General features: G+C 40.7%; 1 protein-coding gene across 1 annotated transcript in view; it reads right to left on the bottom strand.

The window, feature by feature from the left end:
• LOC138854975 (zinc metalloproteinase nas-13-like) overlaps positions 1-974 on the bottom strand; it is a 138317-nt gene extending 137343 nt beyond the window's left edge. The window contains exon 1 of the mRNA XM_070101340.1: positions 911-974. Within this exon, the coding sequence (XP_069957441.1) occupies positions 911-974 (64 nt within the window). The remainder of the gene's footprint in view (positions 1-910) is intronic.
• Between the last annotated feature and the right edge of the window lie 22996 nt (positions 975-23970).

Here is a 23970-nt window from a genome sequence, read left to right as displayed (position 1 = left end):
CATCACACATCATACTAGGAAATAATCTCCCTCTCTCCTACATACTCTAACTTGAGCCTCACTATCCTCGTGAAAACTCTTCACTGCTTTCAGTAACCTGCCTCCTATTTCATACACCTGCGACATCTGCCACATATTCCCCCTATCCACCCTGTCATATGCCTTTTCCAAATCCATGAATGCCACAAAAACCTCTTTAGCCTTATCTAAATACTGTTCACTTACATGTTTCACGGTAAACACCTGGTCCACACACCCCGTACCTTTCCTAAAGCCTCTTGTTCATCTGCTATCCTATTCTCCGTCTTACTCTTAATTCTTTCAATAATAACTCTACCATACACTTTACCAGGTATACTCAGCAGACTTATTCCCCTATAAATTTTGCACTCTCTTTTGTACCTTTTTCCTTTATACCAAGGAACTATGCACGTTCTTTGCCAATCCCTAGGTAATGTATATATATATATATATATATATATATATATATATATATATATATATATATATATATATATATGTCGTGCCGAATAGGCAGAACTTGCGATCTTGGCTTAAATAGCAACGTTCATCTTGCCATATAGGACAACTGAAAATTTGTGTATGCAATAATTTCTCCAAAATCATTCCGAACCTAACGAAAAAAATATATTTGATTGTTTAGTACTAAATTATTGTAAACGTATTTAAAATATACTTAGTTGGGTTAGGCTAAAATAAATTGTTCTTGTTATAATAGGTAAGTTTTCTAAGATTCTTTTGGTTCAAAATGAATTTTTTTTACCTTAACTTTAATGAAAAAAATATATCTTTAAAAGTATAAGAGAAAATTTTAAAAAGGACTTAATTTTAAAAGAGTTCTTGCTAACTGACCAGTTTTACCTCTTAGACACGACAGCTCTAAACTTACCCATCTTACTGCTGGTTTCAAAATCCGCCGGACTGAGAGCGTCTCCAGGAATGTCTTCATCCATCTGTGGATGGAAGGATAGAAACTTCAGAATAATTGTCCCTTCTAGGAAGTGGACAGGGAAGGATGTATTGAAACTGGTGAAGGACTCTCAATACCCCGTCCTTCCCCTCTTCTCCCCAAAAAATAACGCTATCCTATTTTATCTTTAATAAAGATTTTCTCACAAGTGCAACTAATGTGACATTTATTGTGGCAACGTTTCGCTCTCCAGGAGCTTTATCAAGCCATTACAAACAATACATGGACACAGAGGGTATATAAAGGCTCAGAGTGAGGTGAATACTAGTGAGGTACCATTTCGATGTTCACTAGTAGTAGTAGTAGTAGTAGTAGTAGTAGTAGTAGTGGTAGTAGTGGTAGTGACAAAAGTAATACAACATGGTAGAGCAATTAATTCGTACATGAGTAATAGCTTTTATATCCTTTTACTCATGTACGAATTAATTGCTCTACCATATTGTATTACTTTTGTCACTACCACTACTACTACTACTACTATTACTACTACTAGTGAACATCGAAATGGTACCTCACTAGTATTCACCTCACTCTGAGCCTTTATATACCCTCTGTGTCCATGTATTGTTTGTAATGGCTTGATATAGCTCCTGGAGAGCGAAACGTTGCCACAATAAATGTCACATTAGCTGCACTTGTGTCCTTTTACTTTACATATTGTCGGTAATTCTACCAACTTTATTACGAAGATTTTCTCAAAACGAAATAGTATCACATAGCTTGGTCAGCATGTGTCTTTTTTTATAAACTGGGGACTTGTCTTTCCCCAGCTAAAATTGCAAATTATTACACAAACTTTATGTTTCATGTACTTAAGAGTAAAACTAATTGTAATTATTATTATTAAATTCAGTAAAAAGGGTCGTTAAACTTTATTTCTCATGATAATTCACATATATGGAGAAGCGTTAAGACCGTAAGAGTTAAATATCGTCTGGGAAATGTGATAAAATCAAGGCTGACACAGAGTTAACTTGACCTGTTTTAGTCAAGATTCCTTCATTCTTGAAAGAATATTAATCTTCCTCTCGGGGATAAGTAATCATCTATCTAAGGACTCAACAAGAAAAGAGTATTTCCTGAACAATTAATGTTAACTGAAACATTAACATTGTAACTGAGACATTAACATTTCGAAGACGGAATCTTAGTTGATATTTCAGGCCACTGCTGACTATGTTTATGTCAACCTGCCCTCTCTTCTAGGCCTCTCTCCGTCTTCTCTCTCATTTTTCACCTGGTAATGTTCCAGGACGGATAACTTACAGGTTAGCTGTGGAATGTTCCAGTCATTGAATTGTATCTTCTGTTTAATGAAGCATCCGGTGCACTATCTTACCCCAAGATGATTGTGTTACTTGACTCACGAAATCGTAATGACACGATTGCAAACAAACCATACCACGGGAGGGGATAGAACCCGCGATCAGAGAGTCTCAAAACTCCAGACCGTCGCGTTAGCCACTGGACCAGCTAGCCACAATAAGATTCGTCCAACTAGATATATTTCTACACCATAGGAAGGTTAGCACAGGCACCACCGTGACAACAAATGCTAGCTGGTCCAGTGGCTAACGCGACGGTCTGGAGTTTCGAGACTCTCTGATCGCGTGTTCTATCCCCACCCGTGGTATGGTTTATGATTGTGTTAGCTAGAGAATCTACGTTTTTTTTCTGTTTATATCTTGTTTATTGCATCAAGCTGAACCTAAAAATATGAAGCATATCAACCACACAACATTAGGGCTACGAGCCAAGAAATATCAAGCTAATCAACCACACAATATCAGGGCTACCAACAAAGAAATAATCTTTTCAACCACACAATATCAGGGCTACCAATGAAACAGTCAAATTTACCAGCCACACAGTATCAGTTACTAACCACACAGTATTAGGCTCACTTGTCAAACGGCATCTGAACTATCAAGCACTCCTAGTCAGGGCTACCATCCACACAATACCAAAGCTGCAAATTAGACAGTTTCAGGGGAACCAACCCCATAACACAAAAAGTCATGGCTAGCAACCACTGTAAATCAAGCCTACTAACCGAATTAAGATTTTTCTTGGGTACTTGGGGCAGGATACGTGGAGGCGACTGAGAGGCCCGTGATGTGTGTACACGATCTGAAGAACCGACCATCGCTCGCGCTCCCGCTGTCAAAGTTAATATCACCGCGATAACAGCCACAAGAAGCGTTCTGCTGGGAGAAATATTGCCACATGATTATTATTGTTTATTATGTTTTATTAACCCCTCGGGGAAGGTTCCTTGATGTTGGTAAGGGGCTCTTGATTTAGGGAATTGGATCTGTGCTCCAGTTCCCCGAATTAAGCCTGAATGCCTTCCACATCCCCCCCCCCCCAGGCGCTGTATAATCCTGCAGAGGCGGCAGGATGACACGCAAAAATAAACGCTTTCATAATCACTCACTCCACTGTTTTGCCAGAGTCGTGCCTAAACTACAATTCAAAAACTGTAACATATGTCTGCTCCTCGTTTCGACTGCAGGCACTGTAGTTCCTACCTCCAGGACTCAAGTCCTGCTAACCGGTTTCCCTGAATCCATTGATAAATGTTACTTTGCTCAAACTACAACAGCACGTCAAGTGATATAAACCACTTACCTCCTCTCTTATCTGACAAGTTCACGCATCCTTCCTGGAAGTCTAAATCCCTCGCACACAAAACCTCCTTTACCCTCTCCCTTCAACCTTACCCTGGACGACTCCTACCTCGCCTTCTCTCCACTACAGATTTATAAATCCTCCAAGTCATTTTATTTCGCACTACTCTCTCTAAATGTTCGAACAACCCCTCTTCAACCCACTGGATAATACTTTTAGAAATCTCTCGCCTCATTCAAATCTCCAAGCAATGGATTTTCTACATAATATTCGCACCACACATTGCCCTCAGACACGATATCTCCACTGCTTGCAGCCTTCTCCTTGTTGCAACATTCACCACTCATGATTGATACCCGTAAAAGAGCATTGGTACCACAATACTCTCAAACATTCCCCTGTTTGTTTCCATGGATAGTTTTTTTTGTCTAGTGCACCACAGACAATTTTTTTCCCTCATTGGTTCTGTGGTTCACTTCGTGTTCTATAGACCCGTTTGCTGACAAGTCCACTTCCAAATATCTGAACACATCCACTTCCCCCTTACTCCCTCCCTCCAGTCTGATATCCAATCTTCCATTTCCTAATTGTTTTGTTTTCCTCATCACCTTACTCTTTCCTACGTTCATTTTTAATTTCCTTCTTTAACTTGCCCTCCTAAATTCGTCCACCAACCTCTGCAACTTCCCTTCAGAATCTCTGAAAAGCACAGAGTCATCAGCAAAGAGCAACTGTGGCTACTCTTAATAACCATGGCAACATCACACATCCCTCTCTAAGGTCTGCTTTTACTGGGAAATATTTTTTTTCCATACTCTAACCTGAGCCTCATTATCCTCGTAAAACATTACTTTCAGTAACCTACCACCTGTTACATACATTTGCAATGTCTGACACATTGTTCTTCTGTCCACCCTATCAAATGCCTTATCCAAATACACAAATGAAACGAAAACCTATTTACCCTTATCTAAATGCTGTTCACCTATATGCTTCACCGTAATCACTTGGTCTACACGCTCCCTACCCTTCCTAAAGCCTCCTTGTTCAACGGCGATCCTGCTCTCCATCTTTTATTTTTTTCAATAATGACTCTACATTTTTGCCAGGTATATTATTATTATTGTTAACTATTTATCCAAAAGCAATTGAAACTCTCCTTTTTTGTCTTCTTAGCAGTTATCTATTATTTTCTCATCTCTTTCCTAATCCTGGCTTCTAGCTAATCAACTGTGAATTACAGCAGGGGTCCCAAAAGTGCGGCCCGCGGGCCACATCCGGCCTGCCTCAAATTTTAGTTCTAATATTTTAATTTTTTTAGTTATACCCTTCAGTTGTGGAAGCAAAAAGAAAAAGACCATTGGAGAGTGAGTGCCGCTGTTTACTGAAGAATGGAACGTAAAGTACGTCTTTGTACAAGTACGTCTTTGTACAAGTACGTCTTTGTACAAGTAGGTCATAAAGCTTCGCGTGTCGTTTGCCACGAAACTGTTGCAATTTTTAAAGATTACAATATACGTTGCCACTATCAGACCAAACATAAAGTTATTTCCACTTCACAGGTACATAGCGCTCTAAAAAAAATTGAATCAATACAACGCAGGTTGATCTCTAAACAAAGTTTTTCTTACATGCAGATGAGAGCTGTAAATGTAGCTTTAACGAGGGACAGTTATAAAGTAGCTTATGCGTTAGCTTAAAGAGGAAAGCTATTTACCGCTGGAGATCTGATCAAAAAATGTATGGTGGAAACATTGAGACTTATACCCATATAAAGCAAATCTTGTCAAAATCCTCAGTCATGGGCCAAATACTGTTCCTCATAGAACTGACAATATAGGAAGCAATATATTTCTTCAGATTGCAGAGAAAGAAAGAAATTTTAAGTTTGTCTCTCGCACTTGAAGCACATGAACCAGAGAAGACATCTTCAAAGAACTGCGTAAAACTGTATAAGAATATAACCTGGAGTGGAATAGACTCAATGCGTGACAATTGATGGAGGAGAGAACATGTCTTGGGTAAAGGATGGTTTGGTTAGACAAATCACAAATGCTTATGAGAATGGTGGATTCTCAAAGCCGATGTTTCAGTATTGCCTTATCCATCTGCAAGCATTGTGCGGAAAATATGTGGATATGTCTTGCATTCTGGAAACTGTTGTTTCAGCAGTGAATTTCATTCGATCTCAAGGGCTTATTCATCGCCAGTTTCGTGATTATCTGCAAGAAACTGATTTTGACTTCGTTGACTTGCTCTATTATACAGCAGTTAAATTGTGGGAAGGTTCTAACTTGGTTCTTTCAGCTTAGAAAGGAAATTGACTCATTTCTCACAGAAGAATTATTCAGAAACATTTTTATCAAACGCTGACTGGTTTTAGAAACTGGCATTTTTTTGCAGACATAACAAGCCAGATCAATTGAATGTACAGTTGCAAGGTGAAACAAACTTGATTTGTGATCTATTCAAGAATGTCAAGGTATTCAGGACAAAATTGATGCTATTTGAAGGACTGGTGAGAGTTTCTAACTTGGTTCATTTCCTATGTTGTGAAAAATTTCATGAAACTGAAGCAGAATTTCCTTCATCATTTCCAACAGAAATCATTAATGATTTGTAAAAACAATGTCAGAAACGATTTTCTGATCATGATGAAAAAACATAAAAAAAAACCTGTTTCACTTCCAAGTCAGTATCAGATGTATAGAAAAGGAAATCTGATCGAATACTATAAATCTTTACAGCCTGAAGAGGTTTCTGTATTTAAAGGGACTTGCTTGAGAATTCGTATCAGTTTTGGTACAATGTACCTTTGTAAACAAACCTTTTCAAACATACAGTATGTCAAGTCAAAATATCGCAAAAACTTATCTAATGAGCATTTGAGGTCCATTCTAATAATTGGCTCCTCAAACCTGAAACCTCAGTTCAGAAATATTGAGAAATTAACAAAAAAATAGTTCTGCCATTCCCATTAATCCTGTGTTTCTTTGGACAGCTTTCCTCATCTGCAGTTCAGTAATTGATTATATTGTCAGAGAATTGGCTTATGTGATGAATGGTTTAGAAAACCGACAAGTTGAAGAATTGAGACACTTATGCAACACATGGGAATCTTTATTGAAGAAACGTTTCGCCACACAGTGGCTTCATCAGTCCATCACTCTTGTAGGAAATTTCCTACAAGAGTGATGGACTGAACACATCGATTCCAAGTTGATGGACTGATTACCTCAAACTTCTCCTCTCCTTACCCCTTTCTACTTTGTATTAGACTGATGAAGCCAATGTGTGGCGGAACGTTTCTTCAATAAAGATTCCCATGTGTTGCATAAGTGTCTCAATTCTTCGAATTGGCTTAAGTTTGAAATTTTGACTTCTTATACATCATTTCCCAGTGTAAGCACCATATTGTTTCTTTTGATTATCACATTTCTCTTTTGTTCTGAATCATATCATGCTGATTGCAAAAAGAATATAAATAAAACTCATTTATTTATATTTATAAGACTGACTTTCTTTTGGCTCTGGAAAATGTATCAGTTATACGATGTAACCCTTGTATTGGAAAGTTTGGAGACCCCTGAGTTGCACAATTCTACGTTATACCTTGTGTTTCCTTGCTTGTAATTATAATTACTTTGCTCTCTGCCTTCTTGTTACCGCCCATTCAAAGTCTCTCATATTTACGAGGATTTCTCTTTCCATCTGCCCCGGTGGCCTGGTGGGTAAAGCTCCCGCTTCACACACGGAGGGCCCGGGTTCGATTCCCGGCGGGTGGAAGCATTCCAACACGTTTCCTTACACCTGTTGTCCTGTTCACCTAGCAGCAAATAGGTACCTGGGTGTTAGTCGACTGGTGTGGGTCGCATCCTGGGGGACAAGATTAAGGACCCCAATGGAAATAAGTTAGACAATCCTCGATGACGCACTGACTTTCTTGGGTTATCCTGGGTGGCTAACCCTCCGGGGTTAAAAATCCGAACGAAATCTTATCTTATCTTCACCATTGCAGTTTCCCATCTGTTTCACGAACCTTACCGACAGCCATTTTTACGAGTTACAGACACGGTCTCAAAAAATGAATGAGCTGATTTTAGAGACGCACTAAGCTCACACTTCTGTTAATTTTCCTAGTAGACGCTTTCCGTCTGGTACTGAGCAGTCACCTCAGCAGGAACTGTTACAAATCAAGTTTTGGATTGGAAAAAATTGGATTGGTGAGAAAAACATTTCTGTAATAAAGTTCCTTCACATTGCATACGTCTGGCTTTTGCATGGGTGAGTAGGCTGACTACAGTGTTCCTATGTTCACTCAATCTTATGGTATAAACCTTGGTATTTGATTATATATATATATATATATTTATTTATTTATTTATTTATTTATCACACTGGCCGATTCCCACTAAGGCAGGGTGGCCCGAAAAAGAAAAACTTTCACCATCATTCACTCCATCACTGTCTTGCCAGAAGGGTGCTTTACACTACAGTTTTTAAACTGCAACATTAACACCCCTCCTTCAGAGTGCAGGCACTGTACTTCCCATCTCCAGGACTCAAGTCCGGCCTGCCGGTTTCCCTGAACCCCTTCATGAATGTTACTTTGCTCACACTCCAACAGCACGTCAAGTATTAAAAACCATTCGTCTCCATTCACTCCTATCAAACACGCTCACGCACACCCGCTGGAAGTCCAAGCCCCTCGCACACAAAACCTCCTTCACCCCCTCCCTCCAACCTTTCCTAGGCCGACCCCTACCCCGCCTTCCTTCCACTACAGACTGATACACTCTTGAAGTCATTCTGTTTTGCTCCATTCTCTCTACATGTCCGAACCACCTCAACAACCCTTCCTCAGCCCTCTGGACAACAGTTTTGGTAATCCCACACCTCCTCCTAACTTCCAAACTACGAATTCTCTGCATTATATTCACACCACACATTGCTCTCAGACATGACATCTCCACTGCCTCCAGCCTTCTCCTCGCTGCAACATTCATCACCCATGCTTCACACCCATATAAGAGTGTTGGTAAAACTATACTCTCATACATTCCCCTCTTTGCCTCCAAGGACAAAGTTCTTTGTCTCCACAGACTCCTAAGTGCACCACTCACCCTTTTCCCCTCATCAATTCTATGATTCATCTCATCCTTCATAGACCCATCCGCTGACACGTCCACTCCCAAATATCTGAATACATTCACCTCCTCCATACTCTCTCCCTCCAATCTGATATCCAATCTTTCATCACCTAATATTTTTGTTATCCTCATAACCTTACTCTTTCCTGTATTCACTTTTAATTTTCTTCTATTGCACACCCTACCAAATTCATCCACCAATCTCTGCAACTTCTCTTCAGAATCTCCCAAGAGCACAGTGTCATCAGCAAAGAGCAACTGTGACAACTCCCACTTTATGTGTGATTCTTTATCTTTTAACTCCACGCCTCTTGCCAAGACCCTCGCATTGACTTCTCTGACAACCCCATCTATAAATATATTAAACAACCACGGTGACATCACACATCCTTGTCTAAGGCCTACTTTTACTGGGAAATAATTTCCCTCTTTCCTATGTACTCTAACTTGAGCCTCACTATCCTCGTAAAAACTCTTCACTGCTTTCAGTAACCTACCTCCTACACAATACACCTGCAACATCTGCCACATTGCCCCCCTATCCACCCTGTCATACGCCTTTTCCAAATCCATAAATGCCACAAAGACCTCTTTAGCCTTATCTAAATACTGTTCACTTATATGTTTCACTGTAAACACCTGGTCCACACACCCCCTACCTTTCCTAAAGCCTCCTTGTTCATCTGCTATCCTATTCTCAGTCTTACTTTTAATTCTTTCAATAATAACTCTACCATACACTTTACCAGGTATACTCAACAGACTTATCCCCCTATAATTTTTGCACTCTCTTTTGTCCCCTTTGCCTTTATACAAAGGAACTATGCATGCAAAAGACTTGGCAGACGATGCACCATCCCCCCAATGAAAAGCAGGGGTGTCACTAGCACGTTAAGAGACCATACAATAAGTGTCAGGGGCCCGAGACTGTTCAACTGCCTCCCAGCACACATAAGGGGGATTACCAACAGACCCCTGGCAGTCTTCAAGCTGGCACTGGACAAGCACCTAAAGTCAGTTCCTGATCAGCCGGGCTGTGGCTCGTACGTTGGTTTGCATGCAGCCAGCAGCAACAGCCTGGTTGATCAGGCTCTGATCCACCAGGAGGCCTGGTCACAGACCGGGCCGCGGGGGCGTTGACCCCCGAAACTCTCTCCAGGTAATCTCCAGGTATGCTCTCTGCCAATCCCTAGGTACCTTACCCTCTTCCATACATTTATTAAATAATTGCACCAACCACTCCAAAATTATATCCCCACCTGCTTTTAACATTTCTATCTTTATCCCATCAATCCCGGCTGCCTTACCCCCTTTCATTTTACCTACTGCCTCACGAACTTCCCCCACACTCACAACTGGCTCTTCCTCACTCCTACAAGATGTTATTCCTCCTTGCCCTATACACGAAATCACAGCTTCCCTATCTTCATCAACATTTAACAATTCCTCAAAATATTCCCTCCATCTTCCCAATACCTCTAACTCTCCATTTAATAACTCTCCTCTCCTATTTTTAACTGACAAATCCATTTGTTCTCTAGGCTTCCTTAACTTGTTAATCTCACTCCAAAACTTTTTCTTATTTTCAACAAAATTTGTTGATAACATCTCACCCACTCTCTCATTTGCTCTCTTTTTACATTGCTTCACCACTCTCTTAACCTCTCTCTTTTTCTCCATATACTCTTCCCTCCTTGCATCACTTCTACTTTGTAAAAACTTCTCATATGCTAACTTTTTCTCCCTTACTACTCTCTTTACATCATCATTCCACCAATCGCTCCTCTTCCCTCCCGCACCCACTTTCCTGTAACCACAAACTTCTGCTGAATACTCTAACACTACATTTTTAAACCTACCCCATACCTCTTCGACCCCATTGCCTATGCTCTCATTAGCCCATCTATCCTCCAATAGCTGTTTATAACTTTCCCTAACTGCCTCCTCTTTTAGTTTATAAACCTTCACCTCTCTCTTCCGTGATGCTTCTATTCTCCTTGTATCCCATCTACCTTTTACTCTCAGTGTAGCTACAACTACAAAGTGATCTGATATCTGTGGCCCCTCTATAAACATGTACATCCTGAAGTCTACTCAACAGTCTTTTATCTACCAATACATAATCCAACAAACTACTGTCATTTCGCCCTACGTCATATCTTGTATACTTATTTATCCTCTTTTTCTTAAAATATGTATTACCTATAACTAAACCCCTTTCTATACAAAGTTCAATCAAAGGGCTCCCATTATCATTTACACCTGGCACCCCAAACTTACCTACCACACCCTCTCTAAAAGTTTCTCCTACTTTAGCATTCAGGTCCCCTACCACAATTACTCTCTCACTTGGTTCAAAGGCTCCTATACATTCACTTAACATCTCCCAAAATCTCTCTCTCTCCTCTGCATTCCTCTCTTCTCCAGGTGCATACACGCTTATTATGACCCACTTCTCGCATCCAACCTTTACTTTAATCCACATAATTCTTGCATTTACACATTCATATTCTCTTTTCTCCTTCCATAACTGATCATTCAACATTACTGCTACCCCTTCCTTTGCTCTAACTCTCTCAGATACTCCAGATTTAAGAGACAGAAAAAGAAACCAGCAATCCTACCATCATGCAAAACAGTTACAGGTTTCTGTTTCGCAGTCATCTGGCAGGACGGTAGTACTTCCCTGGGTGGTTGCTGTATATATATATATATATATATATATATATATATATATATATATATAATATATATATATATATATATATATATATATAATATATATATATATATATATATATATATATATATATATATATATATATATATATATATATATATATAATGTATGTATAATATATATATATATATATATATATATATATATATATATATATATATATATATATATATATATATATATATATATATATATAACATATCTTTTAGGAGTGAAGAAGAGCAGGATGTGAGTATGAGGCAGGTGCGTGAGACATTACGTAGTATGAAAGAGGGGCTGAAGTGGTTGCATTAGCCAAATCGATTTAGGGGGTCATTGATGACTTGTCTAGGACTTTAAACTGATAGATTAAAGAGGTATGGGTGTTTGTGGGAAACAGTCAGGCTGCAGCATTAAGGTTGAAAACATTAGATAATAACAGAATATCCCAGGAATATGTTTAAAAGACAATATTCAAAATAAAGTTGCAAGTAAAGACAAATCAATTGATCAACGAAGAGTGATAGAGGGCAACGAGTGACTAGCTCCCTTAAGGTTTACTATACAAATAGTAGGAGTCTGAGAAATAAGATAGATGAGATAGGATTACTTGCAAGTGCAGGTAATATAGATATTATTGGTATAACAGAGACCTGGTTCAACCTGAAAGATAAAGAAATGCCTTCTGAATGCAACATACAGGGTTATAAACTATTCCACACTGATAGGGACAACAGGAAGGGTGGTGGAGTGGCGATGTTTGTCAGAGAAAATTTAAATTGTTGTGTTAGACATGATATAAGATTAGAAACATCGAACACAGAATCTGTTTGGCTACAGTTTCTCGAGGTTCGTGACAAATTAGTTTTGGGTGTGATTTATAGGCCCCCAAACCTTGATAGGGAGTGCAGTAAGCTGTTATGGGACGAAATTCATAAGGCATCTAGATATGAAAATGTTGTGATAATGGGAGATTTTAACTTTAGACAAATTGATTGGAACAATATGACAGGAAATCTTGAGTCTAGTGACTTTCTTGATACGGTTCAGGATTGATTTTTAGAACAGGTTGTGACAGAACCAACTAGAGGAAACAATCTGCTTGACTTGGTTCTTGCCAACAAAGATTCACTAATTAATAATCTTGAAGTTAATGATGAGCTTGGGGAAAGTGATCACAAATCACTTAGTTTCAATATATTATGGCGTTACCCGAATAAATGCAATCAAATCTCTGTCCCAGACTTTGGCTTGGCTGATTTCATGGGACTGAAAAATTACTTGGGTGGGCTAAATTGGGATGATTTGACTGTGGGTCAGGTAGGTGATCTTGGTTGCCAATATGACGTTTTTCAGAGCATAGTTCTAGCTGCCCAGACAATTTTTGTTCCGAGTAGGGAAATTAGATCTAACAAAAATGATTCCAAATGGATGAACAATAGATTAAAACATCTCATTGGTCAAAAGAGAGGCATATATAGGCGTATCAAAAGAGGGGATGGGCAGTTAAGAAATCAATATATTCAATTAAAGATAGAAATAAAAAAAAAGAATAAGAAAAGCAATAAGGGATTATGAGGCTAAGGTCTCAAGGGATTCAAAGACTAACCCATAAGGGTTCTTTCGGGTATACAGAAGTAAGATTAGGGAGAAGATAGGCCCACTTAAGAGTAACTCTGGTCAGATCACTGACAGTGATAAGGAAATGTGTGAAATTCTCAATTCTACTTCCTCTGTTTTTACTCAGGAAGATACTACCGAAATTCCAGAAATAATAGATTATGTAGAACAGAACGATAATAAACTACGCACGGTTGCGGTAACTAGTGACATGGTCCTCAGACAAATAGAGAAATTAAGACCCAACAAATCCCCAGGTTCTGATGAACTATTTTGCAAAGGTGTTCAAGGAATGTGAAGAGGAACTTAGCATACCTTTGGCTAATCTTTTCAATATATCACTACAAACTGGCATAGTGCCAGACAAGTGGAAAATGGAAAAAGTAATACCTATTTACAAGGCAGGTGACAGGTCTTTAGCTTTGAACTATAGACCAATAAGCCTTACCTCCATAGTGACAAAATTATGGAATCAATTGCCGAAGCAATTCGTAGCCATCTCGAAAGGCATAAATTAGTTAATGAAGCTCAGCACGGTTTTACAAAGGGTCGTTCCTGTTTTACGAATTTACTAACTTTTTTCACTAAGGTATTTGAGAAGGTAGATCATGGTATTGAATATGATATTGTGTATATGAACTTCAGTAAGGCTTTCGATAGTGTTACACATCAGACACTATCGAGGAAACTTAAGGCACACGGAATGGGAGGAAAATTTTTTTCCTGGGTAGAGGCATGGTTGACGAGTAGGCAGCAGAGAGTTTGCATAAATGGGGAGAAATCAGAATGGGGGCACGTCACAAGCGGTGTTCCAATAGCGTCAATGTTGGGCCCCTTGTTGTTCACAATCTACATAAACGACATAGATGAGGGAATAAATAGCGACATAAACAAATTTGCTGATGACACCAAAAGAGACCGTCCAATTCATTCTAATGAGGACATTAGAGCACTCCAGGATGATTTGAATAGACTGATGCAATGGTCGAAGAAGTGCCAGATGCAGTTTAATATAGACAGATGCAAAGTTCTAAATGTTGGACAGGAAAATAACCATGCCACATATAAACTTAATAATGTAGATCCTAATATTACGGATTGCGAAAAGGATTTTGGAGTTCTGGTTAATATTATCTAAAACGAAGACAACAGTGCATTACTGTTCGCAAAAAAGCTAACAGAATCGTTGGCTTCATAGCAAGAAGTATAAATAATAGAAGTCCTCAGGTTGTTCTTCAACTCTATATATCCTTGGTTAGGCTTCATTTAGTTGACGCTGCACAGTTCTGGTCACCGTATTACAGAAAGGATATAAATGCACTGGAAAACGTACAAAGGAGGATGACAAAGATGATCCCATGTATCAGAAATCTTCCCTATGAGGATAGACTGAGGGCCCAGAATCTGCACTCTCTCGAAAGGCATAGAATTAGGGGGATATATTGAGGTGTATAAATAAAAAACAGGAAATGATAAAGGGGATGTAAATAGCTTGCTGAAAATATCTTACATAGACAGGACTCGCAGCAATGGCTTTAAATTGAAAAAAATCAGATTCAGGAAGGATATAGGAAAACACTGGTTTGGTAATAGAGTTGTGGATGAGTGGAACACTCGAGTACTGTCAGAGACGCTAAGACGTTTTGTAGTTTCAAAAATAGGTTGGATAAATGCACGAGTGGGTGTGGGTGGGTGTGAGTTGGGCCTGACTAGCTTGTGCTACCAGGTCGGATGCACTACTCTTCCCTTAAGTGACATGTCTGACCTCACTAGGTCAAGGCATTGGCTTAAGCCGGTACGAGAATTGGAGCTGCCTCGCACATGCCAGTAGGCCTGTTACGGTGTTTCGTCTTTCTTATGTTCTAATGTAAAGCAGCTGGAACTAATGGGATCATGACAGAAATGTTAAAAACAGGTGGGATGTAGTGTTGGAGTGGTTGGTCCTCAGACAAATAGAGAAACTAAAACCTAACATGATGAACTGTTTGCAAGGGTGTTAAAGGAATGTAAAGAGGAGCTTAGCATACCTTTGGCTAATCTTTTTAACATATCACTACAAAGTGACATAGTGCCTGATAAGTGGAAAATGGCAAATGTAATACCTATTTACCAGGCAGGTGACAGGTCCTTGGCTTCGAACTATAGACCAATAAGCCTTACCTCCATAGTGGGAAAATTTATGGAATCAATAATTGCCGAAGCAATTCGTAGCCATCTTGACAGACACAGATTGATTAACGAATCTCAAAACGGTTTTACAAAGGGACGTTCCTGTCTTACTAATTTACTAACTTTTTCACTAAGGTATTTGAGGAGATAGATCATGGTAATGAATATGATATTGTGTATATGGACTTCAGTAAGGCTTTCGATACAGTTCCGCACCAGAGGCTATTGAGGAAATTTAAGGCACACGGAATAGGAGGAGAAATTTTTTCCTGGGTAGAGGCATGGCTGGCAAATAGACGGCAGAGAGTTTGCATAAATGGGGAGAAATCAGAATGGGGGCAGGTCACAAGCGGTGTTCCTCAGGGGTCAGTGTTGGGCTTGTTGTTGTTCACAATTTACATAAACGACATAGATGAGGGAATAAATAGCAACATAAGCAAATTTAAACCATACCCCCGGCCGGGATTGAACCCGTGGTCATAGAGTCTCAAAACTCCAGCCCGTCGCGTTAGCCACTAGACCAGCTAGCCACAATTTGTGGTCACAGAGGTGCCTGTGCTAACTTTCCTATGGTGTAGAAATATACCTATTTGGATGAATCTTATTGTGGCTAGCTGGTCTAGTGGCTAACGCGACGGTCTGGAGTTTTGAGACTCTATGACCGCGGGTTCAATCCCGGCCGGGGGTATGGTTTATTTGCAATCGTGTCATTACGATTTCTTGAGTCATGTTGACGGCAGTGAAGGGACTTGAGCTAGAGTTCGTCACGGCCACGCTAGCTGGAGATTCGTCTGTAAAAACTTGCATTTGTGGTCACAGAGGTGCCTGTGCTAACTTTCCTATGGTGTAGAAATATACCTAGTTGGATGAATCTTATTGTGGCTAGCTGGTCTAGTGGCTAACGCGACGGGCTGGAGTTTTGAGACTCTATGACCGCGGGTTCAATCCCGGCCGGGGGTATGGTTTGTTTGCAATCGTGTCATTACGATTTCTTGAGTCATAAGCAAATTTGCTGATGACACCAAAATAGGCCGCTCAATTCATTCTAATGAGGACACTAGAGCACTCCAGGATGATTTGAATAGACTGATGCAATGGTCGGAGAAGTGGCAGATGCAGTTTAATATTGACAAATGCAAAGTTCTAAATGTTGGACAGTTAAATAACCATGCCACAAATAAACTAATTAATGTAGATCTTAATACTACTGATTGCAAAAAGGATTTAGGAATTCTGGTTAGCAGTAATCTAAAACCAAGACAACAGTGCATTAGTGTTCGCAATAAAGCTAACAGAATTCTTGCCTCATATGTAGAAGTATAAATAATAGAAGTCCTCAGGTTGTTCTTCAACTCTATGTATCCTTGGTTAGGCCTCATTTAGACTATGCTGCTCAGTTCTGGTCACCGTATTACAGAATGGATATAAATGCTCTGGAAAACGTACAGAGGAGGATGACAAAGATGATCCCATGTATCAGAAATCTTCCCTATGAGGATAGACTAAGGGCCCTGAATCTGCACTCTCTCGAAAGGCGTAGAATTAGGGGGGATATGATCGAGGTGTATAAATGGAAAACAGGAATAAATAAAGGGGATGTAAATATCATGCTGAAAATTTCCAGCCAAGACAGGACTCGCAGCAATGGTTTCAAGTTGGAAAAATTCAGATTCAGGAAGGATATAGGAAAGCACTGGTTTGGTAATAGAGTAGTGGATGAGTGGAACAAACTCCCGAGTACAGTTATTCAGGCTAAAACGTTGTGTAGTTTAAAATATAGGTTAGATAAATACATGAGGGGGTTTGGGTGGGTGTGAGTTGGACCTGACTAGCTTGTGCTGCTGGGTCTGGTGCAGTGCTCCATCCTTGAGTGGAGGTGACCAGACTGGGTGGGTCATTGGGCTAATCCGGGGGGGGTCATTGGTCTTATCCGGGGGGGGACATGGGCCTGCTCCGCATGGGTCAGTAGGCCTGTTCGATATATATATATATTGATATATATATATATATATATATATATATATATATATATATATATATATATATATATATATATTTTTTTTTTATTATTATTATCACACCGGCCGATTCCCACCAAGGCAGGGTGGCCCGAAAAAGAAAAACTTTCACCATCATTCACTCCATCACTGTCTTGCCAGAAGGGTGCTTTACACTACAGTTTTTAAACTGCAACATTAACACCCCTCCTTCAGAGTGCAGGCACTGTACTTCCCATCTCCAGGACTCAAGTCCGGCCTGCCGGTTTCCCTGAATCCCTTCATAAATGTTACTTTGCTCACACTCCAACAGCACGTCAAGTATTAAAAACCATTTGTCTCCATTCACTCCTATCAAACACGCTCACGCATGCCTGCTGAAAGTCCAAGCCCCTCGCACACAAAACCTCCTATATATATATATATATATATATATATATATATATATATATATATATATCAGAAACAACACTGAGCTAGCCAAGGACTCGAACCCATGTTCACCATGAGGCAGGCCGGTACATCATTGGTTCGAGTCCTTGGCTTGCGCGGTGTTATTGCTCAGTGTCACTCGTTTGTGGTTACAATAACATATACTGCTTGTGGAGGCTAGTACACCAAACAGGGATAAGAATGGAATTAGCTTAGAGGCGCCCACACCACCGTATGTCCTCTGACCAAGAGTAACACACTTACCTTGGCTGGGTGCTTGGGTTTTGTAGGATTGTGTGGTTCAGTGGGTTAAGGCGCCATGTTGTTATCGCTCACCACGAGGCAGGGCCAAAACTACATGGGTTCGAATCCTCGGCTAGTCGCAGTGTTGTTATTGATTCAATACCACTCGTTCGTGGTCACAGTAATTATATATATATAATTACATAGGCACCCGAACGCAGCTTATTAACTTATTATGTACAGTTAGATTCCAAATGTTTTATGGTTTGGTAAAAGTATTTCCAAAAAACTAATTAATCCCTTATTCTAATAGACGTTCTGATATATCTGTTAGTTAGCTGTAACGGTAACACAAATCAGTGTATATCCAAATACATTTACTTATGAGAAATCAGAAAGCTAACATAGTTTATGGTTTATAGATAGATCCTGGAATCCAGTAAGAGATAAGATAAGATAAGATTTCGTTCGGATTTTTAACCCCGGAGAGTTAGCCACCCAGGGTAACCCAAGAAAGTCAGTGCGTCATCAAGGACTGTCTAACTTATTTCCATTGGGGTCCTTAATCTTGTCTCCCAGGATGCGACCCACACCAGTCGACTAACACCCAGGTACCTATTTGCTGCTAGGTGAACAGGACAACAGGTGTAAGGAAACGTGTCGAAATGTTTCCACCCGCCGGGAATCGAACCCGGACCCTCCGTGTGTGAAGCGGGAGCTTTACCCACCAGGCCACCGGGCCACCCAATAAAACCCAATCCAATAAAACCTTGTTAAGTTTACTCAGGTACAGGTACACATAATTACAGTTACATAATAGCATATGTGCAGATTACCTAGGATAACCCTAAAACACTCGCTTTACACCCTTAGGGTCCGGGCTCGATTCCCAGCGAGGGTAAAAACATTGGTCGTGTTTCTTTTGCACCAGTTATCTATGTTCACCCATCAGTAAACTGGGTACCTGGGTGTTAGTGGACTGGTGTGGGTCGCATCCTGGGACAAAACTGACCTAATTTACCCGAAATGCTCAGCATAAACGGCTTTCTATATAGTAGTATGTCATTGATGTCAGCTATGGTCTGTATACCTTGTACATGTACTGGTAGTAAATAAAGATATTATCATCGTCATCAATCATCATCAATCATCATCAATCATCATCATCAATCATCATCAATCATCATCATAAATCATCATCAATCATCATCATCAATCATCATCAATCATCATCAATCATCATCAATCATCATCATCAATCATCATCAATCATCATCAATCATCATCAATCATCATCAATCATCATCATCAATCATCATCAATCATCATCAATCATCATCAATCATCATCAATCATCATCATCAATCATCATCAATCATCATCAATCATCATCATCAATCATCATCAATCATCATCATCAATCATCATCAATCATCATCATCATCATCATCATCATCACCACCACTGTGGAAATTATTTAATTTCCAAAGCTATAGTGCCTAATAAGTGTTTAATGTGTTGATTTGGGTCAAAATGTATTTGAATTTTGAATAGAACCAACCGGGTTCCCGCTGCGCCTGCGTGGATGTGCGGGGAGGACAGGTCGACTCAGAGCAGGGGTTGGCGGCAGTGTTTTGAATGTAGTGAAGAGGCTGTGAAAACATGGGATCAGGAAATTGGCGTTCACGGCGGCCTAAGGATTAATATAGGCCTCACTTCATAATAGGAAGTGTCGTAACTGTTCCTGGTGAAGAGTGAGGGAACGTGATTTATGTGACCACCGTAATGAAGTGGTAAAATGAGTGGATAATAGTAGGACCGAGGGTGACGGGTGCGCCGCCACGGAATGTGTCCAGGGGAAATTACCTGTGAGTTAATCCTCACTCATCTGTCTCAGATCTTAATGGAGTGACCTCTAATGTGTATAATAATTGTGAGACATTAAATCGTCTTGTGAATTGTTTACCTGGAGATACCTGGAGAGAGTTCCAGGGGTCAACGCCCCCGCGGCCCGGTCTGTGACCAGGCCTCCTGGTGGATCAGAGCCTGATCAACCAGGCTGTTGCTGCTGGCTGCACGCAAACCAACATACGAGCCACAGCCCGGCTGGTCAGGAACCGACTTTAGGTGCTTGTCCAGTGCCAGCTTGAAGACTGCCAGGGGTCTGTTGGTAATCCCCCTTATGTATGCTGGGAGGCAGTTGAACAGTCTCGGGCCCCTGACACTTACTGTATGGTCTCTTAACGTGCTAGTGACACCCCTGCTTTTCATTGGGGGGATGTTGCATCGTCTGCCAAGTCTTTTGCTTTCGTAGTGAGTGATTTTCGTGTGCAAGTTCGGTACTAGTCCCTCTAGGATTTTCCAGGTGTATATAATCATGTATCTCTCCCGCCTGCGTTCCAGGGAATACAGTTTTAGGAACCTCAAGCGCTCCCAGTAATTGAGGTGTTTTATCTCAGAGAACCTTCACGGCGCGCATAAGCGCGCCGTGAAGGTTCTCTGTACATTTTCTAGGTGAGCAATTTCACCTGCCTTGAAAGGTGCTGTTAGTGTGCAGCAATATTCCAGGCTAGATAGAACAAGTGACCTGAAGAGTGTCATCATGGGCTTGGCCTCCCTAGTTTTGAAGGTTCTCATTATCCATCCTGTCATTTTTCTAGCAGATGCGATTGATACAATGTTATCGTCCTTGAAGGTGAGATCCTCCGACATGATCACTCCCAGGTCTTTGACGTTGGTGTTTCGCTCTATTTTGTGGCCAGAATTTGTTTTGTACTCTGATGAAGATTTAATTTCCTCGTGTTTACCATATCTGAGTAATTGAAATTTCTCATCGTTGAACTTCATATTGTTTTCCGTAGCCCACTGAAAGATTCGGTTGATGTCCACCTGGAGCCTTGCAGTGTCTGCAATGGAAGACACTGTCATGCAGATTCGGGTGTCATCTGCAAAGGAAGACACGGTGCTGTGGCTGACATCCTTGTCTATGTCGGATATGAGGATGAGGAACAAGATGGGAGCGAGTACTGTGCCCTGTGGAACAGAGCTTTTCACCGTAGCTGCCTCGGACTTTACTCTGTTGACTACTACTCTCTGTGTTCTGTTAGTGAGGAAATTATAGATCCATCGACCGACTTTTCCTGTTATTCCTTTAGCACGCATTTTGTGCGCTATTACGCCATGGTCACACTTGTCGAAGACTTTTGCAAAGTCTGTATATATTACATCTGCATTCTTTTTATCTTCTAGTGCATTTAGGACCTTGTCGTAGTGATGCAATAGTTGAGACAGACAGGAGCGACCTGTTCTAAACCCATGTTGCCCTGGGTTGTGTAACTGATGGGTTTCTAGATGGGTGGTGATCTTGCTTCTTAGGACCCTTTCAAAGATTTTTATGATATGGGATGTTAGTGCTATTGGTCTGTAGTTCTTTGCTGTTGCTTTACTGCCCCCTTTGTGGAGTGGGGCTATGTCTGTTGTTTTTAGTAACTGTGGGACGACCCCTGTGTCCATGCTCCCTCTCCATAGGATGGAAAAGGCTCGTGATAGGGGCTTCATGCAGTTCTTGATGAACACGGAGTTCCATGAGTCTGGCCCTGGGGCAGAGTGCATGGGCATGTCATTTATTGCCTGTTCGAAGTCATTTGGCGTCAGGGTAACATCGGACAGGCTTGTGTTAACCAAATTTTGTGGCTCTCTCATAAAAAATTCATTTTGATCTTCGACTCTCAGTCTGGTTAGCGGCTTGCTAAAAACTGAGTCATATTGGGACTTGAGTAGCTCACTCATTTCCTTGCTGTCATCTGTGTAGGACCCATCTTGTTTAAGTAGGGGCCCAATACTGGACGTTGTTCTCGACTTTGATATGGCATAGGAGAAGAAATACTTTGGGTTTCTTTCGATTTCATTTATGGCTTTTAGTTCTTCCCGCGATTCCTGACTCCTATAAGATTCCTTTAGCTTAAGTTCGATGCTCGCTATTTCTCTGGCCAGTGTCTCCCTACGCATTTCAGATATATTTACCTCTTTTAGCCGCTCTGTTATTCTTTTCCGTCGCCTGTAAAGGGAGCGCCTGTCTCTTTCTATTTTATATCTACTCCTCCTTTTTCTTAGAGGAATAAGCCTTGTGCATACATCGAGTGCCACCAAGTTAATCTGTTCTAGGCATAAGTTGGGGTCTGTGTTGCTTAGTATATCTTCCCAGCTTATATCTGTTAGGACTTGGTTTACTGGGTCCCACTTTATGTTTTTGTTATTGAAGTTGAATTTGGTGAATGCTCCCTCATGACTAGTCTCATTATGTCGGTCTGGGGCTCCACGCATACATGTCTGAACCTCAATTATGTTGTGATCTGAGTATATTGTTTTTGATATGGTGATATTTCTTATCAGATCATCATTGTTAGTGAAGATGAGGTCTAGTGTATTCTCCAGTCTAGTAGGCTCTATTATTTGCTGGTTTAAATTGAATTTTGTGCAGAGATTTCAAAGCTCGTGTGAGTGTGAGTTTTCATCAGAGCTGCCTCCTGGTGTTATTACTGCAACAATATTATTTGCTATATTCTTCCATTTTAGATGCCTTAAGTTGAAATCCCCCAGGAGGAAGATGTTGGGTGCAGGAGCTAGAAGATTTTCCAGACAGTGGTCAATTTTTAACAGCTGTTCCTGGAATTGCTGGGATGTTGCATCCGGAGGCTTGTAGACTACCACAATGACTAGGTTTTGGTTCTCGACCTTTACTGCTAAAACTTCCACTACATCATTTGAGGCATTTAGCAGTTCTGTGCAAACAAGTGACTCTGCAATGTACAGGCCAACCCCCCCCTTTTGCCTGTTCACTCTGTCACATCTGTATAGGTTGTAACCTGGGATCCATATTTCGTTGTCCAAGTGATCCTTTATGCGGGTCTCAGTGAAAGCCACGAACATTGCCTTTGCCTCTGCAAGCAGTCCACAGATGAAAGGTATTTCGTTGTTTGTTGCTGGCTTTAGACCCTGTATATTTGCAAAGAAGAATGTTATCGGACTGGTGGTATTGTTGGTACTGGGGGGGGGGGATTTTTTTTCTGGCATTAGTATCTGTATCTGTTGGTTTGGAGTGGAGGCCATCGACTGTGGTTCCACTCCAGGAATGACTGGATTTGGTGTACGATTTCTGCCATTTCCTGCCAGTTTTTTTTCCTTCCTGGCACTAAAAAACCTCTCCCTCTTGAGTGGCTGTGGCTACCCAGGTTTTCCCATGGCCTGGATGTTTTGTATCTTTTTGTACCCTTTAGATGGTGTGCCTGGCAATTTAAGTTATAGCACAGTCTTTCCTGTACTGAAGAGGTACACATTTCAGGGTGAAAAAGCTTACAGGAAGGGAGTTTGCATTTTCCTGTTGTCATATGGGCATGGCATTTTCTAGGGTGGTCATAGTTGCACGTCCCATCTGTTTTTCCAGATTTCCCATGTCTGCAGATACCAAGTGCATAGTATGTGCACAGGCTTGGTTTCCGTTTGCCTTGGGTTTCTGTGACTGTATTCCCTGTTGGTGCATGTTTCCCTGTCTTATTCCTATCCTCCCTAGCACCAACAATGGAGCTCTCACCAGTTGTTTTTGGTAATATATCCTCGCTATTGCTAGTGGAGTCCTCTTGTTTGCTATTTCCTGTGGTATTTCTAGTTTGCAATATTGGTTTTATCTTATCTTTGACTACACTTGTTTCCTCACTATGGCTCCTGTCCCGTATGAGGTCATTTATATGTATTCCTTCCTGCGTATAATTCCCGACTACCTGGACAAAATCTCCAGCTTCACCATTACTGTCTCCCAGCACAGCACCTCCAGCTTCACCATTACTATCTCCCAGGACAGCACTATCAGCCCCACATTTACTGACTACCAGGACATCACCTCCAGCCTTACAGTTTGTGACTACATGGCCAGTATCAAGGGCAGTACCATTCAGCCCAGACTTTTTATGTTCCCATCTGTTGCAGAAAGCTTCCAGGTTGTCTATGAAAGCAGCTTTGATG

The sequence above is a fragment of the Cherax quadricarinatus genome, chromosome 76, assembly GCF_038502225.1.
Source record: "Cherax quadricarinatus isolate ZL_2023a chromosome 76, ASM3850222v1, whole genome shotgun sequence".
NCBI lineage: Eukaryota > Metazoa > Arthropoda > Malacostraca > Decapoda > Parastacidae > Cherax > Cherax quadricarinatus.
This window is presented reverse-complemented; position numbering and strand designations above follow the sequence as displayed.